The sequence below is a fragment of the Anser cygnoides genome, chromosome 9, assembly GCF_040182565.1.
Source record: "Anser cygnoides isolate HZ-2024a breed goose chromosome 9, Taihu_goose_T2T_genome, whole genome shotgun sequence".
NCBI lineage: Eukaryota > Metazoa > Chordata > Aves > Anseriformes > Anatidae > Anser > Anser cygnoides.
In genome coordinates this window covers 12,309,046-12,326,123 of record NC_089881.1, presented here as the reverse complement: position 1 = coordinate 12,326,123, position 17,078 = coordinate 12,309,046, and the positions used below count along the sequence as shown (strand labels likewise).

The window sequence follows — 17,078 nt, the reverse complement described above, 5'->3', positions numbered from 1 at the left end:
GCGGCGCGGGGGCGGGCTCTCGGCCGCGTTCCGGCCAATCGGCGGGCGAGGAGGCCGGGGCGGCGGCGCCCCATTGGGCGGTGCCGAGGGTAAACAAGCGGCGCTGGGCGGGGCGCGGCGGGGGCCGCTCGCTCGGGGGCTGGGGGCCGGCGCAGAGCGGCAGCGCGGTGCCCGGTGCCCGGGCGAGGAGTGGCGCTTCCCGAGGCTCATCCCGGCCCCGGCCCCGGCCCCGGCCCCGGCCCCGGCCCCGGCCCCGGCCCCGGCCCCGGCCCCGCCTGCAGCGGGTGAGCCCACGACGGCCCGTGCAGCTCCGCGGGGCCCGGCGCGGGGCGGGGGCGGTGTTTATGAATGGCGCGGGGTGAATGGCGGGGGGCGCGCGCCAGCGAGGGGAGGAGGGGGAGGAGGCGGGGGGGGGGGGAGGAGGAGGAGGAGGAGGAGGAGGAGGAGGAGGAGGAGGAGGAGGAGGAGGAGGAAGGGGGGGGGGCGGAGTTTATGAATGGGGCGGCGTGGGAACGGGCCCGGCTGCGGCGCGGCCCTGCAGCGCCGAGCACCGGCGGGGCCGGGGGGGGCCAACGGGGGAGCGGCGGCGGCGGCGGAGCCGGGAGCTCGGGGCCAACGGGAGCTCGGGGCCGCCCTGCCCGCGGCGCGTGATGTCACGGCCGTCTCTATAGAAATCCGGTGACATCACACAGCGGGGGGCTACGGCGGGCCCGCACCGGCCCCCGGCCAGCCCTGGGGGCGGCAAAGCTCGGGGACGGGTCCTGAGATCTCCGCTTCCCGCCCCCCCCCCCCCCCTTACCCCGCAGCCTCGCACCTGCCGGAGCCCAGGTGGGAGCCCCCTTCCCGGGCTGGTGTCGATGCTGAGCGTGCCGGGGGCACTGTCCGCCTGCCCCGCACCATGGATGGCTTCTACGACCAGCAGGTTCCCTTCATGGGCCCCGGGGTAAGTTTGCCCCGTGCCCCCCTCCCCGGTCCCTGGGGGCTCCCGTGGCTGCCCCCCGCCCCCCCGGGCTGCTCACGCCCTCGTCCTTGCAGAAGTCGTGCACCGAGGAGGGCCGAGGCCGGCTGGGGTCCGACAGGAAAAGGAAGTTTTTGGAGACCGACCTGGCCCACGACTCGGAAGGTGAGCAGGGCTGCCCGCGGGTCCCTGTGCCCTCGCTGGGTCCTTACGAGACAGCTCTCCTTGGGCTTGTTGGCTTAGAGAGATAATTCCGCAAATAGCGGCCGTTTTATTTATTTTTCTGTCGAGTGCCTAAGTCTTTCACTCTGTTCCAGAGCTCTTCCAGGATCTCAGCCAGCTCCAAGAGGCCTGGCTAGCTGAAGGCAAGTCTTCACCTCCGCCTTTTGCCGTGTAAAATCTCTGCACGAGCATTTTTTGAGAACTGAAAGTGCTATAAAACCTTTATTTTTTTATTTTTTTAGCTCAGGTCCCCGATGACGAACAATTTGTCCCCGATTTCCAGTCTGACAACTGTAAGTACTGGTTACGGCTTTTGTTCTCGGGGGTGGAAGCGTTGAGCTGCCTGTGCAAAACATCGCGCTTGCTTTGGGGTCGCTTCCTTGGGGAGCGGCTGCTGCCGAATCTGAAACCCTGAAGCTCTCTGCCTCTGGGGAGAAAGCACGTGTGTGTCTGTGCTGCTTGGGCTCGTGAAGACAAGGCTCGCAGTGCCCTGCGTCTCATAACGGGGAAAACTATAGCCAACCGCACGGAAATATCTCTAACTGATCTCTGGGCTCCTCTGAGACTCGCTGCTTGTTCCTAGTAACGCTGATTTGCTTATAAATGCTGCTTTTCCTTTTCAAGTGGATGGGAGAGCCCGTGCTGGGCTTGTTGGTTAGCCACAATCTCTGCAGTTTCTGGAGCTTTTTGCAGTCCTGGCCTAGTGCTGTTGGCAAGAGCAGACCTGAGCGGTGAAACTTGAGCTGCTTTAAGCAGCATTAATCTCTGGCAAGCAAGCACGTTTAAAAAAGGAGGCCAGTGAAAATGCAGTCCCTCTTGAATTGCATAATAGAGAGCGAGCTTTTTCCTAGTCGTGGTTCATTGCCCAAACCAGTCAGCGGCCAGGGCAGGGGCTGGTGTGCAGTTAATGGTGTGTTGGGCTTGCAGCAGGCTCGGTGCCAACAGTCCTGGCACTGAAGGCTTGGGGGGGGGTCAGGATGTGTTCAGTTGTTACCTGGGGAGCAGAAGTAGCAGCCTAGTGTTCCTAGCTGCCTTCTGCTGCTGAACCAGACAGCCGCAGAACTTAAAGGAAATCAAATTTAGCCTGCAGTCGAACAGATTTCTCATTCCAGCTTTGTCACAGCATGCAGCAGAGTATCTTATACTACAGTAAACGCATGTTAATTATTGCCCTTTGATTACTTCTGAGTGGGAAGCTTGCCATTAAACTGTTCCAGACAGCCCAAGTTTCAGATGCGCTTCCCCCCCCCACCCCCCATTTCTCCCCTGAGATAAAAGGCAAGCCCGGAGTCAGAAACGCGGCTCGCTGTTGACATCCTGGTGCAGCCCGTCAGCTCTTGCTCGGAGCAGTGCAAACTGCAGCGTGCGTGGGAGGGCGGCTCGGAGAGCTGGAGCTGTTTCCAGTGCCTTTTGGCAGTCTCTTGTTTCCTTGTAACCTGAAGAGCTCAGAGAGAGGAGACAAACTTTTCTGGGCGATGCAGGGAGGAAAAAGCATTTGGTCGAGGCTTTTAAACGTTCTTGTAACCTGCTCGGCCTCTGCAGCCCCGGTGTTGAAATGATGTTGTCGCTTGGAAGGCGATGTCCCTGCGTGACTTCCCACTCCGATAACCTTCCTGAACTCTCCTGGGGAGATAAAGCAGAGGTTTCCCTCGCTGTCGGGCTGGGGGATTTTTTCTCCAGTGCTTGGCCGGGGGACTTCGGCTGAGTGCTCCTGCACACAGGCTTGTGGGGCTCGGCAGCAGCTCCTGGGGGGCATGGTGGTGCTCTGCCTGCAAGACAGGGAGCCCAGCTCCTCCGTCGAGTCCCCGACCAGCGCTGCAGCTCAGGGGGTGACCGCGAGGGACAGGTCCCGCTCAGCTCTGAGCCTATGGCCCACGTGTGCTGGGCCAGGTACCGGCGGCGCTCCGAGCTGCAGCACTGCTCTCGCCCTGCCGAACCCCCACGTAGCGCGCTGGCTGCCTGCTCGCAGGTTGGGGCTTTCTGCAGGAACGGGCTCGGAGCTGGGGTTTGGCACCAACGCACGCACGGGTGGCAGGCAGCACATCGTCGCCTGCAGCCCCTTGTGCTGGGGAAAAAAGCATGTCCATGGGGACGGGGAAAGCAGGGCTCCTCTGAATAAAGTGTGTGTTGCCTTCGGTGCCCTTGGTGGAGCCGCGAGAGGCTGGATTTGGTGCTTTTTAAGCCACCCAGGAGATAAGGGACTCCCCAGAGCTGCCCTTTGGGTTCTGGGGCATCCAGGTGGAGGGGCAGCTCCCGTTCCTGGTGGGGCAATTTCCCTGGTGGGGATAGGCACAGCGCTGGAGAAGCAGATCCTCCTGCAAGGATGAACAAGCTGTGCGTGCCACCCACCTCCCTGGCCAGGTGTAGGTAGGGGCTGGCATGCAGGCTAACACAGCCTGTGTCCCTTGTCCTCTGTCCTGTGTCCCTTGTCCTCATGCCCTGGCGAGAAGAATATGTGCATAGTGTAGTATCTTGATCAGTTGTTAAAATAATCAGGGAGAGATAGGATTGTGCTGTGGAAAGCAAGCATTGAGAGGCTTTATTTTTTTTTTTTTTCCCCTGCAGACGCAAGGTGTGAAGGTCCTGAGGGGTGTCCCTAGTTTTCCTGGGGGGAGAGGTTGGTCACTGGGGACTTTTGTCCCCCTGCAGGGATGGTTTGTAGCTAAAGTGGTGAGCAGGGCGTGGAATGGGTTTTCGTACACGCCGAAATTAAAGAAGGAGGCTTGTTTCCGAGGAAGGATTGTTTAAACAAAGGAAAGCAGGAGCGCAGCTTCTATTTCTGGCTCCTCTCCTGGCGTGACCTTGGGTGCGTCCTGCTCCAGCGGTGCCTGGCGCGGTGGGACAGGGGGGCTGGCGGAGAGCTCGGTGCCCACGGCGATGGCCGGAGTGGGTGTCGAGGTCCCCGAGCTGGTGGCCGTGCTGGGAGTGGGGCTTCGGTCACTTCCCGTCTCCGTGGGCAGCGGGTGCTAGCAGCAGCAGAGCTGCTGTCCTCGAAGCTCACCGCCTGCCATCCAAATCGGGGCTCAAGGCTCAGAGCCCTGGCAGCCCCAAACAGCTTTGGGGTGTCCCCTCCACGTGGCCAGGTCCCGGAATGGGTGAACCTCCGGGCCGCTCCCTCCGTTAGCTTTTTTAGCTTTTAATTACAGCGAGGAGCGGAGGAACGAAGAGGTTCAGAGCGCTTGTGCTCCTGCCGTGCCTTTGCGGCACCGGGTGCTGGCGCAGGGCGTACCTTTCCCACTCGGCACTCAGAAAACCGAGGTCAGTCGCGGCACGTTCTTCCTTGCCAGCAGGGAACCAAAACTCAGATACCACACCCCGTGGGCTGCTTGGGCTCTGGGGCAGGAGAGCAGCGCCTGGCGGGGCCGGGGACCCAAAGGCAGCTCGGTGCGAGCCGTGGCTGCGTGACGCTTTCCCCGAGCGGCCGCCCGCGTTTATTTTGTCTTTCTCCTCGTTCCCCGCTCTCGCCGAAGGGCGTTCCGGCCCCAGCGCCTTGCACAATCGCCTGGGCTTTGAATGAACTTGGCGGAAAGGCAGCGTGGTGAGGAGCGCGAGCCAGCCCCGCGGTGTTTGTGTAAGGAATCCAAACGTTGCACAAAGTCCGGGCTGCGCGGCGCAGCCAGCTGGTCTCTGTTATGATCTGAAGGATCGTTTCCCTTTTCTTGAATGGCAGCGCTAAGCTCTGGGGAAATTTTTCTTTCTTTCTGTCTTTTTTTTTTTTTTCCCCAACCGCATGAATGGAGCGCTCCAAATTGTTTGTGAATGGAGGGTGGTGCCCGCTCGGAGAGGTTTTTTTTTTTTTTTTTTTCTTCAATGAATAACCAGACCCCATTGTGCGGCTGGCGGAAAAACAACCCTGCTCGAACAACACGGAGACTGTTAGGGAGAAACATGCCCGCGATAGGCGGCTGGAGCCCTTCCAAAGCAAGTTTCCCCTCTGCTTTCCCGTGCCTCGCGGGGTGCCTGGGCTTCGCAGCCTCTGCGCTGGCCCCCGCTAACACTGGAAATGCTCGGGAGCAGCCCGGCCTCGCTCCTGGGGAGGGGCTGGGGGGGGAAAAATCTGTCTCCCGGGGGGGGTTCCAGGGAGCGCAGGGGCTGTGCTTGCTCAGCCTGGGCTTCGTGTTTCAAATACTCCCTGGAGTTTTTTATGCCCTTGGTACCAGCTGTGCTGGGCTGCTTGGGGGGGGGCTGGGGGGGATCAGCAGCTCTTTAAAGGTTTTGACAAATTAGGGGAGCAGCTAATTACCTGGCAAGCTGTGAACAGTTGTCCTGGAGCTATTCGCTCCTCTCTGGCGTAACTGGGCTGTGTTTAGACTTCTCACGAAGCTAATACTCTACTTCCGATTGGTCTTGGCTCTCCGGTTCAGGCATGGTTTAGGTAAAGATCTCGGCCACGCTTTCCCTTTCCTAGAGTGTCCGATTTTAGATTAAAGAGGTTAAGCATATATTGCCCCATTTAAAAAGCGTATATATAGGGAGCGGGCCTGGCGGTGCTGTGGGAGTGGATGTCTTGGAGTTTAACAGCCCATTTGCCCCTCGGACTCGTAACACCATGTCTCTCCTCCCCTGTCCCCTGGTGGTCCCGGGCTGTGTCCCCTTGGTGACGAGGCTGCGCCCAGGAGATGTGGGGCTGCCAGCTGGCTGCTTGCCGCTCCTCGCCACAGCTCTGCCCCGCTAGTTTGGAGCCAAGAGAGCTTGTGCCAGCTTTCCCTGCCTGCATCTCCCACTCAAACCATGGAGCTACCGAAGGTGCCGGTGGGAACAAAGCTTGTGCTCGTTGCAGACACAGTGTGCAGCGGCTGAGGGGACGGGCAGAGGGCAGCGTGACGCTGCTCTGCCAGGCTCATCGCCCCTCGCGGGAGGGGTTTGGGTCCGGATGCCCTTGCTGTGGGGTTTGTGTGCTGGCGGCACCTCTGCCCTCCCTGCCATCATGGCTTGGTCTGCTGGCACATATGGGCCAGGAGGACGGACCTGCAGGGCCTCCAGCCTGTTGTGGTTGTCTGATGCTCCCGGCCCCGGGGCTGTGCTGCCTCAGGGGGGCATCGCCACCTGAACCCCCAGCACCCAAGAGGATGCTCCCCAGGGCTGGCAGCACCCATCGCCTGCTCCCGCGCTGGGTCAGAATCCGTGGCGGTGGAGCCAGGGCCGGGAACACACGGTGACCTTGTCCTCCTCCTCTTCCTCCTCCTCCTCCTCTCTCTCGTTCCAGTAGTCCTGCACGCCCCACCTCCGGCCAAGATCAAGCGGGAGCTGCACAGCCCTTCCTCGGAGCTGTCGGCCTGCAGCCACGAGCAGGCTCTCTGTGCCAGCTATGGAGACAAGTGCCTCTACAACTGCTGGTAGGTCGCCGGAGGCGAAACCCCTCCAGGCAGCACAGGCTGCTTCTGGCACCCTCTCAGAAGCCCAGCAGATGGGGCCGGGTGGCAGGGAGCATCCCATCAGCGTGTGCCCCCCACAGCACTGGATGTCCGCTCTGGAGCTGGCAGGAATTTGGGGACCCCTGTGGCACTGAGAACAGAGGGGGAGCCCCTTGTGGGTGGTCAAGCTATGGGTGCTGGGAGGGTGAGGGCTGTACTGCGGTTCCCTCGGGGATGCCACCCATCCGGCCGCGTTAGCTTTATCTTGGAGCCACCAGCACCATCGTCACCGCCCCCTCTTGCCCCCTGCAGTGCCTACGACAGGAAGCCCCCCGCTGGGTTCAAGCCATTAACGCCGCCCGCCACGCCGGTGTCCCCTACGCAGCCAGGATCCTCCCTGCCGGCCCCGGCGGTGCAGGCGGCTGCCCATGGCGCCCCAGCGGCCCCGCTCCGCAGCGCTGTGCCCGCCCCGCGCCAGCTGCACGAGCAGAGGCAGCAAACCTTTGCGGTGCCGCGGCCGCCTCACCAGCCCATGCACATGCCAAAGATGATGTCGGAAAACCAATACCCCGCAGAGCACAGGTAAGGATCGGCGGCCTTCCAGCTGTGGGGGGGGAGGCGGGGCACTCGTCCCCTCGTCCCCTTGCACTTTGCTGGGGTTGCAGTGTTTTGGGGCTCCTAGGAACCGGTGCCACGGGGCTGGGGTACAGCCGTCGCGCTGGTGCAGTGTGTGCGAGGTGCTCCGCACTGGGATGTGGCTGAAGAGCAAAGAGCTGCTGCACCAGCAGCCCAGGGCACAGGTTGTGAATCCTCCTGCTGAGACCTCCTGGCCCCCCGGTGGACTGGCTGGCTCGGCGTGCTGAGCCATATTAGGATTTTGGGTGCCATCTTGGTGCAGGGGATTTCTTTTAATTCTTGCTCCCACCCTGGCTGGCACTGTGGCCCCTCACCCTCATCAGCCAGCTGCAGGACGGGTGTCATGTTGCCCTTGGGGTGATTTGGAGAGGGGAGAGGAGGATTTAGAGGCTGCAAGGGAGACACCCTGCTTCTCCCTTCCTCATCAAGCTCTGGCTTCATCCTGTGGCAGCGCCATCGGGGTGTCCCCTTGGGGCACGCAGTGGGCGCCCAGGACGCGCATCCCTCCCCAAGCAAAGGGGGGCAGCAGCTGGCCCCGGCACGGAGCTCGGCTCCGGGCGACCTTCGAGCTATGCGGGGGGCTGGCCGTGACCCATCTGGAAGCGCCATACCATCACGGGGCTTGGGTTTCACTCAGGAAGGGCAGGGGGACGCGGGTCGGAAATGGAGTAATCCCAGCCCGTCAGCTGGGGGGGATCTGGTTACAAAGCCAAATGGCGTGCGGCGGCCCCGAAAGGACCGGGCGCGCGGAGATCGCCTTTCAAGGTGCTGGGCCGGGCAGGGGACGCGGCAGCAGCACCCCCTCGGGATGGTCCCGTACCCCGTGGTAGCACAGAGCCTGGGCGGAGGGCACCGGTGCCTCTGGCTGAAAATAGTGCTCCCACCGCCCCGCGTGAGGTTTAATCCCAGCAGATTAGCGGCCAGCTGGCTCTGCGGCGCTGCGCAGGGGATTTGGCTTTGCATAAGAGCCTGCATGGCTGCAGCGTCCTCGGGCCCCGCGCGGCTCTGCCTCACCGTGGTGCCGCCCCACTGCCTCCAGGCTGGGTTTATTTCTAATTAACGGGGGTTTGTTTTTGTTTCCCGTGCTTTTATCCAAGCATCCTGTCGGTCCGTCACGTTATCTGAGGGGTGCTCTGTGTGTTGGGGGTGGCCCCTGCGCCTTCCTGCTCACCCAGCTGAGGGTCCCCATCCCTCGGCTGGGGAACCCATGGCACTGCTGCGTGATGCCCCCGTCCCAGACGGGTGTCCCACTGGCCGAGCCATCAGCAGCTGCCCCACGCACCCCAGGTGCCCCTGTGGTGCCCGCCGCCACCCCTCTGTGATGCCGTGTCCCTTTTCCCCCCCAGGTTTCAGAGGCAGATGTCTGAGCCCTGCCACCCCTTCCCACCGCAGCCCGCCGTCCCTGGGGACGGCCGCCCCGTCTACCACCGGCAGCTGTCGGAGCCCGTCGGCCCTGCCACCCCCCACCCCGCTCAGGGATTCAAGCAGGAGTACCACGACCCGCTCTATGAGCACGCTGGCCCCAGCCTGCCTGCCCCCCCCGGGCACAGCTTCCAGTCCCCCATGGGCATCAAGCAGGAGCCCAGGGACTACTGCATCGACTCAGGTGGGTGGCAAGTGGGTCGGGCTGTGACGTTGGATCTGTGCGCCATGCAGGCAGGGAACAGCAGTGCTGTAGGGTTGTCTTTTTTATTTTTCCCCCTCTTTTCTTTAAAAGGGAGGGGGCGATGCAGGCATTCCCCAAATGCTGCACGCTGTGACTGTGCGCTCCGTGCTGCAGCAGGGGGTTGTCCCCAGGGCCTGTGCCCACCCTGCTGCAGTTTCTGGTGGCTGGTGCTGAACCCCACGAGCATCACGGAAAATCCTCTAAGCGCCTTAGGGCCTAAAAATACTGTGACCTCAGGCTGGCGGGAGGTGGTTCGGTGCAGCCGAGCAGATGGCAGGGGAGGGAGGCAGCCAGAAACCTTGCGCTGCTCATGGGCTCTTGCTGCCTCCCTTAGCACGTGCCCCAAATAATTTGGTGGAAACGTGCGCTGATGTGGACTGTGTCACCCATGGTTGCTCAAGTGCCCCCCGCCCCTGTAAATTATACCGGTTTCTCCCCAAAGATAGGCATGAGGTGGCACAAGGCAGTCTGGGGAGGGACAAGATGCCCAGGAGAGAAGGTGCTGTGAGGCTTACCACTGCCTTTTCCTCCCTTGCAGAAGTGCCTAACTGCCAGTCCTCGTACATGAGGGGGGGCATCTTCCCCAGCAGCCATGACGGTGAGTGTGCCTCCTGGCTCGGGGCTGAGAACTTCGGGATGGGTCACATCGCCGTGTCCCTCCCCATCCCTCCATCCTGTCCCTTGCAAGGGCCTTGGCAGGGTCTCTCTGTGCCCAGGGTTTTCGGGTTTTCCTTGTGCCAAGCCCCTCCCCACAGGCAGGGATGGGAGTGGGGTGAGGGCTCGCTCGGCTCCTGGGGGCCGCGTTCTGTTGCATCCCCTGGTGCAGGCCAAGCATGGGCTCTGTCTCCGGGGCTGATTCAGAGCTGAGAAAGGTTCGTGGCCACCCAGTAGCTAAGGACAGGTCCCCAGCAGTGCTGGCAGACCCCGTGGTTCCTCTCCCACCACCCAATCAGGTCTGGCAGAGCCACGGGACACCCCAAAAATACCGGGAGCACCATGTCACCTGTGAGGGACATGATCCACCTCGCGCCCTGGCACCGGGAGTGCGCTGTGAGGGCATGGCAGCAACGCGCCGCCCCGTGTAATCCGGGATAACATGCCCAATATAGCTGCTAAGAGGGTTTTGGTTATTCCAGCTCCTTGGGGTTAGGGGAGGACAGATCTGTGCTGCGCTCAGCTAGCCGGACATGGCAACGAAGCCGACGGCGTGGCCAGAAATAACCGCGGAGGGGGCAGCTCCCAGCCCTGGGACGCCGGGTCTCTGAGCTGGCTTGGGCCCAGCCAGGTGTCGTGAGGATGGGGCAGGGGCCCCATGCTAATGGGAGGGCTCTTTCCCCTAGGATTTTCGTATGAAAAGGACACACGATTGTACTTCGATGACACGTGTGTGGTACCGGAGAGACTGGAGGGTAAGCAGCCAGCCAAGGGGTGGCGGGGGCAGGCTCCGCACCCAGGGGTGCCCACACAGGAGCCGCTGGGTGCAGAGGCCGCTCAGCGTCACTGCTGTGCCCTGGCAGTGCCTCTCCCAGCCCCCCGGCCCGGTCGTGCCTGTGGGGCTGAGCGTGTCCCCGTGTCCCGGGGCTGAGCCAGCCGTCTCGCTGTGGGCAGGTAAGGTGAAGCAGGAGCCCACCCTGTACCGCGAGGGCCCTCCCTACCAGCGGCGGGGGTCCCTGCAGCTCTGGCAGTTCCTCGTCACGCTCCTGGATGACCCCGCCAACGCTCACTTCATCGCCTGGACCGGCCGCGGCATGGAGTTCAAGCTGATCGAGCCCGAGGAGGTATGGGGCGTGTGGGGGGTGGGGGGCAGCCCCTTCCCCGCCCCCGGGTGATGCAGAGGAAGAAGCTGTTTGGGAAGCAATTGAAAGCAGCTGCGGCACCGAGCCGCACGCTGTGGGTAATTACCCGTAATGTCTGTTACGCCGTGCATGGAAATTGTGGTGGTGAAGCAGTTTTTCTGGCAGGCTCCCCCCAGTCAAACGTCTTTTGATTTGGCCTCTGGTTCTGTGCCGTCTGCGTCGTGGCAGCCGGAACCGCCCGAGTGCCCCTCGCGTCTGTCACCTGCGGGCTGGGCTCAGAGGGGCCAGGGTGAGGCTGTGCCCTGGCTCCGGGCCCTGAGCAGCGTCCTGGGGCGGGCAGAGCCTGTGGGGTTCGGCTTTTGGGGGGGACCTGTGCCCAGACACGGCCTGGAGCTGTCACGGCTGCGGCCTTTCGCTCTCCAGGTGGCGCGGCGCTGGGGTATCCAGAAGAACCGTCCGGCCATGAACTACGACAAGCTGAGCCGCTCCCTGCGCTACTACTACGAGAAGGGCATCATGCAGAAGGCAAGTGGCCCCGTGCCCACCCGGGGGTGGCCGTCCCCAGCATCACCCCCCTGTCCTGGCCTGCCACAGGAGGGGCAATGCCAGTACCGGCCTGGCCCAGCCTCTCGTTCCTGGCCTCTGACGCTCGTTCTGCTTGCAGGTGGCTGGCGAGCGGTATGTCTACAAGTTCGTGTGCGACCCCGACGCCCTCTTCTCTATGGCCTACCCCGACAATCAGCGCCCCTTCCTGAAAGCGGAGTCCGACTGCCACGTGAACGAGGAGGACACGCTGCCGCTGACGCACTTCGAGGACAGCCCCGCGTACCTCCTGGAGGTGGATCACTGCGGCGGCCTTCCCTACGCGGAGGGCTTCGCCTACTGACTTGGCCGGCCGGCACAGCGATGAGCACTAGCACCTCCGGTTTGGGCAAATAAGGGCAATGGTTTTGTAAAGAATACTTTTTGCCATTTCTTATATAAAAAAAAAAAAGGAGATGAAACGCGTGTGCACACACACAAACTGGCCTTTACCTGTAAGCGCAATTGGAGGAACCTAAAAGCCCCGGTGTGTGTCAGCGCTGAGTCCACAACCTTACTGTCCAAGGGCTAGTGCGTAGGACTGCCCGTGGCTGGCACCTCCCGCCAGGCATCCCAGAGGTGTTTTGGGGAGAGGGGAGCTAAACACCAGGTCTCTGACTCAGGCCACGTTTCTCATGAGCAAGCGACGGCCGATGGCTTCAGCAGCGCCCGTGAGACTGGTCTAGACGGTGTGACTGTGTAGCGAATTGTCACGACAATCTGCTTTGCATCGATCACAATATGCGTAGCTGCCTTGTGTGTTGGAAAGGGCTTCGATTTGCACAGGCGAGGGGTGTCTGGGGGGGCTCGGGCCGGGGGCGCACCGTGCCCGTGCCCCAGGGCTGATGTGCATGGTGTCCCACCCCGAGCTGGAGCAGCCTTCTGCCTTCTTCCTGGACAACACCTCCCCGCCCCACCTCATTCCCCTCGAGTGTTGCTCTCCAATGTAACAGTCCCTTAGCCTGCCCCCCCTCCTTCCCGTGTCCCCCCTCAATTTTCTTCCCCAGCTCAGGCTCTGTGCGATGGGTTTAATTTCAGAGGAGGAGACCATGACACTATCTTCCTCCCTTTTTTTTTTTTTTTTTTGGAATGTTTTAGGAAAAAAAAAGAATTTCTAAACTTTTTTTTCTGTAGATTTTTTTTGTATTTTAAGGCAAAGCTATTTTCTGCAGCCCTGCTGCTGTGCCCTGGGGCAGCTGGCAGTGCATGGGGAGCTACCCCGGCTGCCCCCAGCTGTGCACGTGCCCCCATGGCACTGAAGTTTCTGGTCCACTCCATTTCACTGCTTGAGTCCTTGCTCCTGGGGGGTCCAAGACTGAAAGGGCAAGAGCTCAGCCTCGTTCCCTTCTGAGCACAGTGGGGCTGGGCTGTGGTCCCCCCCTACCCAATGCAGCTCCCCACACTCCTCCACCTCTCATATACACGTAACCCCACCAGCTACATGTTTTTGTTGTAAATGCTGTATAGGAATTTTTTTCTCCTCCTTAGTTAGCTTTGGATTTTTTTTTTTTGGACTGAATCATTCTTTTTTTTTTTTTTTTCGGGGAAGTATGAAGATTAACTCCCGGTAGGCTTGGTTGCTATCCCTGTGATGTACAAGTGGCCCGTGCCATCGGGAAACATTGGATCGCAGGAACCGCACCTTGGGGACAGCTGTAAGCATTTGCTCAGTGTGGCAGGTCTACGGTGCAGGAAGGGGTTAATCTGAGGACTGATTTTAAATAACCTTTACTTGAGCAGGGCTATGTATCTCCTGCAAAGCTGCATTACGTTCTGTACTGTGTACAATAAAGGATCTTGCTTTCTGTTCCTCCTGTTTGCCAGGGCTGCGCTTGGTATGCGCCGTGGGCTGGTGGCAGGGCCACCACTGCTGGGAGGACTGGGGCTTCCCAGGGAGGGGGGAAGAGGATGGGTGGGCTTCTCCACCTGCTTTTGAGGAAGTCACATGTGGGGGCTGTGTGTGAGGCCCCTGGGACCACTTGGAGGTGCACAGGGGATGAGGGCTGAAGCCCCCGTTCCTGGCTCTCCTGCCCCATCCTCATCTCCAGGGCTCATAGCACCTTCACAAAGCCATGTCCAGCTAGGGGATCTGCTTGAGCTAGGCCAGTTTCTCCACTGTGGGCACTGATTTAATACAGCCTGCTCCTGAGCACTGCCACAGGGGAGGTAGGGCAGTGTCTGTCCCCTTTGCTCACACCCGGAAACCTGAGACCCCACCAAGGGCACCAGGAGCAGGAGTACAGCTCTCTGTGCTTCTCCTTGGGCTTTTAGCAGCTGGCAAGCTGAGTAAGCTGCTCCATGTAAATCAAACCTGAGGCCTCTTGTTTGTCACCCGAGGACCGGGATTTGTGGTTTGCGTGGGTGCTGCAGGGCACGATGCCTCCCCCGCGTCATCCATGCATAAAGCCACGTCTCCCACCGCTGGCTGAGGTGGCCCTGAGCTGACCAAAGTTAGCCAGCGAAACCAATGCAACCTGCACGAAGCCTTCCACTGAGTTAAATGGGCTGCTTAGTCCCTGAAGGCACCTCCTCATGCTGCCTGGAGAGCCCCGTGGCACCAGCCTTGGTGTTTCGGCATGCAAGCGCACTGTGGGATCCTCCATGTGATGCTCAGCTGCAGCCATCCGGACACGGGGAGACAGCCCAGAGGGAAGGAGCATCGGGAGGGCTTTTAGTCCAAGCTGCTAAATCAGTGCTAATGTCAAAGTGGGCTGCTCCATGCTTCAGACAATGAGGGTGGGAAGGTGCAGGGCCGAGCTCCCTTCAGAGCCCCCCCACCTGCCTGGGGTCTGGTACACATCCCCCTCCCATCACCAGCAGGCTGAGCCCCCTCCTGGAGGAGGCATTTGGCCACAAGGACCTGGGCAGGGGGGAATTTCTGTGCGCAGTACCCTTCCCTAAGGACACAGACGCCCACAGCGATGCACATGCTCTTTGCCGGGCTGTGGAAAGCCAGCCTCTTGCTGAAAATCTCAGCTCCAGACGCCGATGCCCAGTAATTGCATTTTAAGTGGGATTGCAGCAGACCGAGTGCTGGAGCTCGGGACAGAACAAGGGAAAACCAGGGCACGGGCAGCACTGCTGGCCGGGCAGCTGGGAAGCAGCTGGCCCCAGGAGGCAGGACCTCAACCCAGCAGCACAGTGAGCGAGTGAGTCCCACACGTGTCAGGATATGACTACCAGGAAAGACTCCAGCGACTTCCCACTGCTTCAGCAGCACTGGACCAGCTGCAGGAAGGGGTGCACCCAGCACTGACAGTGGCGAGAGCACCGGGCTGCACCCCATGGCACTGAAGTCCCAGGTGTAAACACACAGAGAAGTGCAGATTCCAGTTTTCCAAGCTGCTGCCCCATCACATCTCCTGCCGTGATCCCACAGCATCCCCAGCTACGTTCACCCCCAAGGCTTGCCCCAGTGCCTCGCAGCACCACCTGCCTCCTCCCACGGGGTAAGAGCTTGGTTTCACCAGGTAAATAGCTCAAAAGCTGCTCAGATATGAGGCACACGCTAATGAATTTTTGGAAAAGAGGGGACCATACAGGGGAGAGCATCACTACGGCCCTATGCACATCCATAATTTACTGCGTGTGTTTTTGCTCTCCCCATCTCTGATGGATATAGCTAGACTGGAATATGTTCAAAAAGCAATATGGAAAGTCAAAGGTCTGTGATGTCTTTTATATAGGGGCATATAAATAGACTAGCCCTTTTTTTTTTTTTTTTTTTTTTTTTTTTTTTGTGGCTCAGGAGCTTCATATTTAATAGCCCACAATGGAGTTTTCCATCCCTTACTGGAAAAGCATTTGCAAGAAGCGTTTCTGCACCCTGGGCAAGGCCTCAGGGGTAAGGTCCCCAGGGCAAGGTCCCCCCTAGGTGCTGTGCAGCCGGCAGCGGCTCTGCACCAGCGTGGAGGTGCACCGTGGCTTCAGCCAGCTCCGAGCCTGGCTTTGCAGCTCCCTGGCTTTGCAGCTCGGGCGTGCAGCTGCCTGCTGGTGGCCCTGCCCGGCGCCACATCCCCGGCAGCTCTTCACTTCCCCAGCTCATCAAGCACTCGGTTTTAAAACGATTGGCTTCACTTGGCTTTTAAGCACCTGCAGCAAAGTGAGCGGCGGCACTTGAGAAGTCAACTTCGAGGTGAGGAGCTCCGGAAAAAAAAAAAAAAACAACACAGCAATAATTTGAGTGAGGCGACTTGAGGAGCACCCACCCCCAGGAGCATCCCCAGGGGTGAGGGACGCAGCTCCATTTGCATCGGTCTGGCACCACCTCGTGGATACCCATCCTCGGCTCCTGGCCCCCGTGGCACTGCGTGGACCCATAGCATAAAGTGACAGGGCACCCAGAAAGACCTTCGGTCCCCAAAATGCGGCTGCATTTGTGCTCAGGTCTCCAGGCACCCAGCAGCACCGTGCTGCAGAGCAGGAGCCGCAGCTGGACTGCGTTCAGGAAGGAAAGCACCTCCTCCTGGGCTCGCACTGGGAAGAAAGTGAGGGCTTCTTGTCCCCACAATGTGACTTTTTCCTCTCTGCATTGGAAAAGTTCAGGAAAAGTTGCGAAGGCACTTTGAAAAGGGGAGGAAGGGGCACCCACAGCAGCGCAAGGGGGCAGGGAGCCGGGGCCAGGCTGCCGGGACTCTGCCCGAGCCCTCCGCAGGGCTGCACGAGGAGCGGCTCCCCGGGGCGAGCTGCACCCCTGCTTGCGGGAATTTCTTCGGAAAATATCAGCTTTTGGCTCGGCGGCAGCCTCGGAGCCAGGAGAGGGCAGCAGCAGCCCAGGCTGCCGCTCAGCAAGCCGTGCAGGCACTCGTCTTCAGCCCGTGGAGCGCTCCGAAAAGGCTGAGAAAGAAAAGCAATGTGTGTAGGCAGCAAGCAGAGAGCAAGACCACGCTGGGCAGGCTAGCGGTACTCTCTAGGTGCTCAAAATGGCTTGGTTTTAAGGGAAAAGAAACTGACCTGCTTTTGAATGCAGTCTGGAAATGCGGAGGTTTCTGCAGCCTTTTCCAGAGCTGCCGCAGGGTTTTCACCAGCCCTGCTGCAGGGCCCTGTGCTGGAGCTCTTGTGGCTTCGCCTAGAGCACTGCAGCATCACGAGAGGCGCTTAAAGCACTGCATGGTCAGGCTGGCTTCTCCTCTCTCGGCTTTCTGCCCCTGCAAGGACAGACCGGACACGCTGCGGAAGTTTGTGCTTTGGCCCCCACTTTCCATCGGTCCCCCAAATGCAGGCTCCCACGTTTCCCTCCTGGCCCAGCCTGAGGTTGGCAATTACCCCACGGTGAAAACCCTCCTGCAGATTTCCACCCCAGCACCACCTTTTTACAGCAGGACTTCCCCTTCTAGACCGGCCAGACTGGTAGCGCCCTCCTGGTGCGGGGTGATATCACCGGGCGTGAAGGCTCCCTGTGCCCAGCCCCACCGGGGCGAGTCCCAGGGCTGGTGCGTGGCAGGAGGACATCCTTACGGCCCTGCCGAAACCCTCCCTGCTGCTCCCACGCGTGCCACGCAGCCAGCCCAGGTCCTGCTTCCTCTCTGCGTGCTCCCTGGTGCATCCCATGCACTGCATCCCTCTCCTGGCTTCGGGCACAAGAGTGAGCCCGCTGCTGCATGGCCTCTGCCAACAGCCAGGCTCACCCGACTTCGATTTTTGTTTTTCTTTTTTAGTTCACACCCTCTGCAATCACAGCAAAGTGCAAAGTTGTTGCTCGCTGACGCTGTTCTCCTGAAATGAGTCACTAAAGAGGAGTCTCGTAGCGTTGCCAGACACATCCTGTTTGCCTCTCTCTGAGCATAACGAGACGAGACCAGCTCGCGGTGCCGACTGGGCCCCAGTCTGCCTGCCCCTCGGGGTTCACCCTCAGCCGGGACAGA

The 17,078-nt window shown here is 60.6% G+C and overlaps 1 protein-coding gene across 5 annotated transcripts; it reads left to right on the top strand.

Annotated features, from left to right (window-relative positions):
- Positions 1 to 102: 102 nt before the first annotated feature.
- ETV5 (ETS variant transcription factor 5) lies at positions 103 to 13,024 on the top strand. 5 transcript variants are annotated; one of them, XM_067002169.1, is made up of 14 exons: positions 103 to 244; positions 275 to 284; positions 807 to 943; positions 1,036 to 1,123; positions 1,276 to 1,323; positions 1,423 to 1,473; positions 6,387 to 6,516; positions 6,847 to 7,116; positions 8,517 to 8,776; positions 9,375 to 9,434; positions 10,177 to 10,245; positions 10,445 to 10,614; positions 11,056 to 11,157; positions 11,297 to 13,024. In XM_067002169.1, exons 3-14 carry the CDS (start codon positions 899 to 901, stop codon positions 11,516 to 11,518), a joined length of 1,515 nt encoding a protein of 504 aa, XP_066858270.1. In that variant the 5' UTR covers positions 103 to 244; positions 275 to 284; positions 807 to 898; the 3' UTR covers positions 11,519 to 13,024. The 5 variants fall into 5 exon arrangements, with proteins under 5 accessions (XP_066858270.1, XP_066858269.1, XP_066858268.1 ...); XM_067002168.1 differs by having other exon boundaries at positions 131 to 284; positions 6,390 to 6,516; XM_067002167.1 differs by having other exon boundaries at positions 131 to 284.
- Positions 13,025 to 17,078: the final 4,054 nt, after the last annotated feature.